Source organism: Odontesthes bonariensis, chromosome 15, assembly GCF_027942865.1.
Source record: "Odontesthes bonariensis isolate fOdoBon6 chromosome 15, fOdoBon6.hap1, whole genome shotgun sequence".
Classification (NCBI taxonomy): Eukaryota; Metazoa; Chordata; class Actinopteri; order Atheriniformes; family Atherinopsidae; genus Odontesthes; species Odontesthes bonariensis.
Genome location: NC_134520.1, coordinates 29,369,940 through 29,378,177, shown reverse-complemented (window position 1 = coordinate 29,378,177; position 8,238 = coordinate 29,369,940). Strand labels below are relative to the sequence as shown.

Here is an 8,238-nt window from a genome sequence, read left to right as displayed (position 1 = left end):
TTCAAACTTTTTTTTACTGGCAAGGTTTTGGGTCTTTTGGGTCTATGAGGCAGTGAGATAAACTATCCCTTTGTGATCCAATGCTCAGATAAGAGCCAAGAAAAGATGAGATGAACGGATCAAGAGGGATGAAGAGTAGTCCAGGCTGTTAAACTAATGGACAGAGAGACAAAGGAGCATCTGCTGAGATGACGAGAGGCTCTGGTGAGCTAAATCCACAGGAAAGCAGACATGATTCTCATCTTTCTCTTCATTTTCATCGTCTCTTTGGTTCATCTCTTCATCAAAGTTTTCATCAGTCTCTTCTCTTTTCATATGGTCTTTGGTCTTCTTTTTCCTCTCTCATCCCTTCATCCTTCCATCTGTTTCTTTTCCTGTCTGCCTTTTTTCTACTTCCTTTCACCCCATTTGCCTTCTGTCATTCGTTTTCTTGTCCCTCTCCTTTCCACCTCCCTTTTTCAACAAAAATATGGACAGAAGGTTAGAAAGAGAAATGTCATATTCTTCCGCCTTCCAAAAGTCCAAGTTCAATGCACCAGAGAAAGCAAACATTACCAATAGTGACATTTTTATTATTTGTACAATAGAGACTTTAATACATTATTCAAAACACTTCTTATATACTGAAAAAATGGTACGTCCCAAAGCCCAAAATGGCTCCAGTATAGTTGCTGCACAGCATTTTTTCAATTTTATACATATATTATTTTTTTGTAAAAATTGTATCTTAAATAGTATGTACAGATAGCATCTGCAAAATGCATTCTAAACACATGATATATATTATATATACTTCAGCAATTACATTTCTCCGTATCAATACTCAAACTTAAAACTGGAAGGATTTCAACTTGCATGTGCAAATAAATAAAGAAATAAATAGTTCTTTTAAATTGTCACTAAAGTTTGCCCAACTTATAACTCGACAGCATTTCTCTCTTCAGAGGTCAAAGTACTTTTTGTCACACAACAAAAGAAGCAGCATTCAAATTGGGTAAGTGTAGGTACTGCAGAAAGCATGAGTACATTCACAATCAATATGAGTCATTTTAAATTGGATTTCATTCACAGCTTATGTACAATGAAACTGTCCTCATTTGTTCAGCTCTTATGTTGTTTAAACACATAGAAAATGACTGTTTTTATATTCATATACATATATATATAATATATATTTGTATAACACAAATTCACAATTACAGTAGAAATACATTTTATACAGATTTGGATAGTACATGTGGTCTCCGAGTCATACTGTGCGTACTCCCATCCATAACTTTGTTACAAGTGTCTTTATAAAATATCACAATTTTTGAGCAAAGCTAAGGTATATCAATATATTTAGAAATAATTACCTGAAACATGTAGTAAAAAATAATTAGAATATCAAACTTTTCTCTGTTTTCATCATAATATCTTTGATATTTCAAACTCTAAATAGGGATGGGTGGATACCTGTAGTTCAGTCTCTCAACCACAGAATTAAACTGTGCCATTTTGTGTCCTTAGTGCTGAATTAATGGAAGTCTAATGTTCATTAGGAGAGTTGATACAAAATGGGCACAGGATGTCAAGTAAAAGCAAAGGACAGTGAATGATGTTGTTTCGCTCTGAGTAAAACATCAGGTTTTATAAATAACAGAACAGAACTCACTGCCATGAAAAGTCTTTAAGACGAGTCTTGCATTTACACAAATAAATCAACTAAACCTCCTTGATTTTTTCTGTTGTTACTTCTGTCATATCGATACAGTTTCTCCAGTGTGACCATCAGCCATCAGGACAGAAACTTCCCATATCATGGAAGTCTCTACATTTGAGTATATACTTCTTTTTCTGCTCTGTTAAATGTCTAACCTCAAATGTAATGGCACTCTTTCGGCGCCAACAGCTATATACGTTTCCTGACTCACTAAAGCCACACTTCTGCCCTCACAGCGCAGACTAAAACTGAGCCACAAAGAGACAAAACCTTTATGTTTTCAACTCGGGTAAACAAAATCAAGAAATGGTAGAGGATCTACATGGTATAAAGCATCAGAAACTCATTTAGAGATGTCTAAAGGCTAATAGAAAAAGGCTGGCTGTCACTGAGTGAAATTAATTACTCCAGTGTAATGAAAGCAAGCTGTGACCTAATCATACGATGCCTAGAAAAGGATTTTGTGACTGCTGTGAGATCAGCAGAAGACAGGACTTCAGAGGATGGCACAGGAATTATTACTGGTGTTCAGTCAGAGTGTGACTGGCTTTAAAATAGTTTTGTATTCTATAACCAGGCTGATATATCCAGTGGGTGTCATCATACAACAGTGCACAGGGCACACCAATTCATAAGTGTTGTGGTGTGTGGGGGCACAGAGGTTTTTTATGTGGATTTGCCTGTTTGTTCGTGTGCATGGCAGTGTGTGTGTAAACATTAGCATGACTTGCTCAATAGATGGCACTGCAGGACAAGTTAGACTCTGCTGAGAGGCTCAATGAGCTGAGCCTCAGAAAATATTGCTTTAGCTTTTTTCAATGCAGCTGTGCAAGCAACAAGGTATTCAAACATAAAAGTAGCAATGATGAACTATGAAAAGTGTTTTCTATACAGATAAAATAGTGTTATACTTTAGAAAATCATCCATTTGGAGAAATGATCCCTGTATGTTCACAGGGGAGAATCCAGAATATAGTTTATCAACAATAATCATAAACTTTTAGAACTTTCTGTTTAGGCCCTACTGAGAGTGCAGCTATGGAAAACTGAGCCTCTATATATGTACACAAGGCAGAAAGTCTTAAGTTTTCAATTTCTGTACACTGGAGGAAAAAAATAACCTGCAGAACAGAACAAAAGACAGTCAAAAGAATACAAAACGGGACAGTAAAAAATAAAAAAAAAGTATAACAAAAAGGAAAATAAAGGATAAAAACTGAAATAAGAATATAAGATGGCAGAAAAACAGAACAGGAAGACAATGAAGAAGAGGGAAAGTGAACTAAAGTGTTACACATACAAATAATTCAAAATCCAGTACAGACAGCAACAAAGGCAGCGGGGAAAAGCAAAAATACCCAAAACAACGAAAACAAACTAACAAGACTGATCAGAAGACTAAGCAACCACAAAATCCAAACTGCAGCAGCCCTGTAGGAACTCAAAAGGATTGAGTCCACTCATGGTCCGTCCAGCCATTGATCAGGTCCCTGACCTCAAGTAGACAGAGGAGCCGATATGTTTCCTATGGTACATTTGGCACTGGTATTTGCCTTTGGTCCAGCAATAGGCAAATAAATGTCTGTGTGTTCCTCTAAAAATGTAAAAAAGGCGGCTCATATTTCAGTTCCACAAGCCTCCAGTGGAGAGCAGGTGGGGTGGCATTAGATGGCGATGAGTAGAGAAGAGAAGCGTTGTCGTATTTGTTCGTTTTTTTAAAAAACTATTTCTAGCGCGTGCTGCTGTCTCTCAGAACCATCAAGTCCACCGTCCGTGGGAAACTCTTCAGCAGAGAGACGGCTGTCTCGTGCTCCATGTGTAAAAAACTATGTCCATTAGCCTGCAAGGCAAACACGCAGCACAGTCAACAGCATGTGTGTGTGTGTGCATGTATGTGTGTTGCAGTTTTTCCATACACATGTCTATGTGTGAGTGTTTGTGGAAGGATGGAGGGTCACTGCCATCATTATCTCAGTAACACATCACTGTTGGGGAAAAGAGAGAGAAGAGGAGGAGCTACACAGTCATGCTGTAGAAAGAGAACGGGTAAAGACAAAAAGGGCTTTTAGATGAGTTCATCCAGCTAAACTGTACATCTGTGGAGAGAATATGGAGGGGAACAGAGGGGGGAGGAAAATATGTAAGATATGAGACATGAAGGAGGGTAAATCTATTACTATAAAACACTAAGATCTCATGTTGACAGACATGACTTTCCTGTCAGTTCGGGTTAAGTTTCTAATCTTTCAAATATCCAGAAAATGCTAAGAGGGTAAGATTTTTACTTTTTGCAATTTGTGTTACCTGATTAAATCTCACAGATTTACTGGGGGTTATTAAAAATGCTGGTGTTATAAAGACATTACATCAAGACATTATTTTATACACGTTTTCTTATAATTCAGCCACATTTCCTTATATTTACTAATCTAGCTATTCAAAGAATAATATAATCCCCAGTCAACCATAATGCAATTTGCAGCATTCAGTTAAATTCTGTGTTTAGGACATTTTCAAAGTTATGTATATAAAGCACAGTTAGTGTTGTCAGGGTTGGAAAAAAATATATATACATAAATATATATTAGTGGGAGAAAAAGTCAGAAATAATGCTAATATAAAAGCAAGACAGGATTAGCATCTAATTATGGACAAGGCTTGTGCTATTTGCTCAAATACATAGGTTTCAGTGCTGTGTTGTGAAATAGGTGTAATTAAGTAATTACTTGAGGTTCAATGATGCTCTTTGTAGAAAAGAATGAAACCCCACTAGTTAGGAGATGTGGAAACACCTTAGGATACACACTGTACTTGAAAGAAGCCTCACAAACGTTAATAACTGTTCTATAGTCAAGAAGATGTTTATCAACAGTCAAAACCACATTATGGTCTATTGAAACTCTTAACTAAAAGCAAGACAGCTTATGTTTTACACAGTTTCACCCACAGAGCTCTCTGGACAGGGAGCATTCTGCTTAAAGTGGGAGTTGGCGATGTCTAAAAAATGTCGGGCGGACCAAAAGTTTTAGTTTGCAAGAATGTTCACATACAAACTGAACGCATAATATTCACTTGAATATTTGAAAATTATTGGACAATTCAAAGTCTTTTATCTTTTTTCAGTTCTGTTGAACTATTTTTCTAACTGGCATTTGGAAAGTTCTGACAGTGGGAATATGCATAGACGGGTTTCACCTCAGTTGTATATATATATAACTTCAGAAATGTCCATTTCCAACTGCACCTGCAACCTGCAGGCAACTGTTTTAAAAGAAATAGCATCAACTCAAACTCTCTTTATTAGAATACAGAATTGAATACATTTGATAAAATGGCATGACTAAGTTAATTTATTATCTTATCTTTTTTTTTTAAATGATAGATGTCCACTTTATGTTGTCTTATATCTATCTTGGACCTCTATGCAGTGAGTATATTGTTTAGCCAAAGAACCTTCAAACTGTAAACAGCATCAACTGAAAGGCGACTTGTCTGCATTGCATTATCCATCTTACTAAGAATAATAACGCAGTACAAAATAAAATACTGTTTAAGGCTTCTAAAACTTTCTGATCTTTTACTCAACGGTTCATGGGTGTCATCAGCTGATGATGAAAAAAGAGTGAGGGAGCAGAGGGGAGAGGCGGTGGTGCATGCCAAATTTCTAGATGGTACACACACAGTGGCAGCATATAAAGTGGGAAATGTTAAAAGTATTTTACACTCTTTGGTAGCAAACAGTGGGTTGATTTGTGAACAAAGATAGAGCTGCAGTTGAATAGCTAAAGTTGCACCATACAATTGTCAGGCTAACTGTACTTGACGGACATTAAAAGATGCTCTGTTTCGTCCTGCTGAATGCCCTGCCTCAATCATTTCAAAGGATTATAGAGGATGGAGGATGGTGCTGATTGTGGTCCATTTGATCATGAGTGGGAGGGTGTTTACCTGCAGTATCTTGTCTCCGGGCTGCAGGGCAGAGGCAGCAGGCCCATCATGCTGTACCCTAGTAACAAAGATACCCTATAAGTCAAAATGATACACAGTTAGGACAACACAGGGACACGATGGTTTAGAATCTTTGCCTTTCTCATGCTCAACGTGATATCCAACCCCACTCCCACAAAATAAAAAAAAGAAATCACATTCCTGCCACAAATTGTTGTTGAGTTCTCAATTTAGAGAGGAATGCAAATTATTCAAAAGTCAAGCTGAAAACAAAACTGCTAATAATTCATTATGACATATGTTTAATTCAAATTTTTAAACTTTTAAAAAATTGTTTATCAGCTAATTTTTTTGATAAGGATTTGGCACGGGATAGACATAGGATCAGAATGACAGAAATATAGATATACTAGTAGTATAAAGTATTTAAAGAATATGAGGGTAAGAACTTTGGGAAATAGGTAGGTAGCAGGAAGGGCAGAAAAAAAAATCTAGTTCCCCATATTTTCCCTCAATAAACCCAAGGCAGAGATTGTAAAAACACCAACATCTTTTCATTGAGAGCTGAAAGATGTTTTTGAACATAGAAAGTGTTGGACAATGTGGCTGTGCCGACTCAACATAGTTCAGCACATGTTGCTTATATGTTGAACACACAATAGTGAGCTAAACAGATAAATGTGCCATAGAGAAATGACACTGGTTATCTAAGAACAACATGGTGTTGTAGTGAGAGTGCAGCAGCACCTACACACTACAATCTGTGAGTGAATGCAGCAACAAACACATATACTGAATGTTAGAGGTATTAGTTGCTGTATGTGGCAACATTGACACTAATACAGTGAGTCTCATAAATGTATACAGTAGAATCATTTGTAAACTGGTGTCACAAAGTGTCTAGTTTAGGATTCAGAGCTGTGCAGATATGCAGTCATGTCATTATTTTTCTGTGGCCAGTTGAGTGTTCTTGTCAAATCTCATATGGGACTCACTGTACAATACAAATCAATTTGTTAGCAGCTGAAAAATTGTAGCATTAGTCCAAAACCAAAAAAACAGTTAAACACTATAAAGTGGTTGCACACAAAGCAAAATGTGCAAAAACATTCCATCTTCAAAATGGGCTTTCTCAGAAATTTGGATACAATCTGCCAAATTTTGAGTCAGGTGAGGATGCAGTTTTCGCAGCTCATATAAATGTTTATCTCCAAAAGATGACAACTGGTAATTATATACCAGTGACAGCTTGGTGTGCAACAACAATAGCTAAAAAAAAAAAAAAACAAGAACAGAAAATTGAATTTCAAATGTTTGCGACCCAGATTTTACAAAACAACAACAACAAAAAAATCCAGGAGCCAGGAATCACAGTTCAGTCCAAACAATAACTTAGTCTGTAACTTTTCTCACTGAGTCCTAATTAGTTAGAAGTGAAATTGATCCAGTAGCTTAAAGGGTTTATCTAGTATTTTATGTCAATCCTCAAAGATTATTGTTCTTTTCAGGCACAAGATAATGACTTCTGGAAGGTTCGACAAAGGAAATCAAAAGGGACGAACAAAGGAAACTTGAACTTAGCAACTCTTCAAAAACTTTGTGGTTCTTAGATTTTGACAGAATATCTTGGTGTTTACATACAAAAAAATCACACAGTTTTAATAATAACAAGAACAATAATAACACATCTTCTTAACATCTTTTTTTTTTACAGGTGTTATAAGCAAGCTAAGCATAAAAAAAAGTATTTTGTCATTTTTAAGCCAGTTTGCAGATGCTGCAGCTGTAACGACATAATACTGATCATAAGTAATTGCCTTGTTGTAAAACTTAAAAATACAAAGATCTCCAAATGTATGTGAGTACACTTCATGATCCAACAGTGTGGATCCATCAAGCTAAAAGTGCCCATAACAAGCTGACCACTGGAGAGAGCCACTGCACTGTGGAAAAGCCATAGCTGTAGTATTATCTGCCCTGTTGATCAAAACATTTGGTTGGCAAGCTGTTATCAAACAAAGACCTTTTTCAGCTATTAAGACTCAAGCTCATTTAAGCCTTTGTATAAAACCTTGCAGTGTCCTCTAAGACCAAATTAAACGACAAATTTGTGTACAAGGTTAGACCCACCCAGATAAGTTCTTATATGTAAGTCAGAAAGATGATCAAGTAAAGACACCTGCAATAATCTGAGCTAAAACTGCTGACAAATCAGCCGTAAGATTACTGCCACAGCTAACATATGAGAGCAATAGCTAACTATTTCAAATAGAGGATTTCAGAACAGAGTCAGAACAGGAAACCTTTTTTAAGAAAATAGCTGCTGCTGCTGGCCCTGTAACTCGAACAGAATCAAATATTCTCCATCAAATCCAATATAATCGTTTGAGGCCTAATAGGTGGCTTCTGAGATGAGAAAAGCAGACATATAACATTGCAATGTTTTAAAGTGAACTCTACGTTTCATTTTAAAACATTTGGGTTTAAACGTTTCATCATTTCTGTGACTGTGATGCGTTAGATGACATCACTGCAGATACCCAAATGATCAGCCATGAGTCACCTTCACTGTTTACCAGCCACTGCAG

General features: G+C 36.5%; 1 protein-coding gene across 20 annotated transcripts in view; it reads right to left on the bottom strand.

Annotated features, from left to right (window-relative positions):
- Positions 1 to 555: 555 nt before the first annotated feature.
- The window catches only part of lrrc7 (leucine rich repeat containing 7), a 139,335-nt gene continuing 131,652 nt past the window's right edge, over positions 556 to 8,238 (bottom strand). For 11 of the 20 annotated variants that reach the window (XM_075485888.1, XM_075485887.1, XM_075485884.1 and 8 more), the window contains 2 exons: positions 5,651 to 5,725; positions 556 to 3,542 (listed from right to left, as the gene is read on the bottom strand). In XM_075485888.1, coding sequence (XP_075342003.1) covers positions 3,432 to 3,542; positions 5,651 to 5,725 — 186 coding nt within the window. In that variant the 3' untranslated portion in view covers positions 556 to 3,431. Of the gene's footprint in view, positions 3,799 to 5,650; positions 5,726 to 8,238 lie in introns of all 20 variants that reach the window. The other 9 variants (XM_075485901.1, XM_075485895.1, XM_075485890.1 and 6 more) reach the window with 8 other exon arrangements.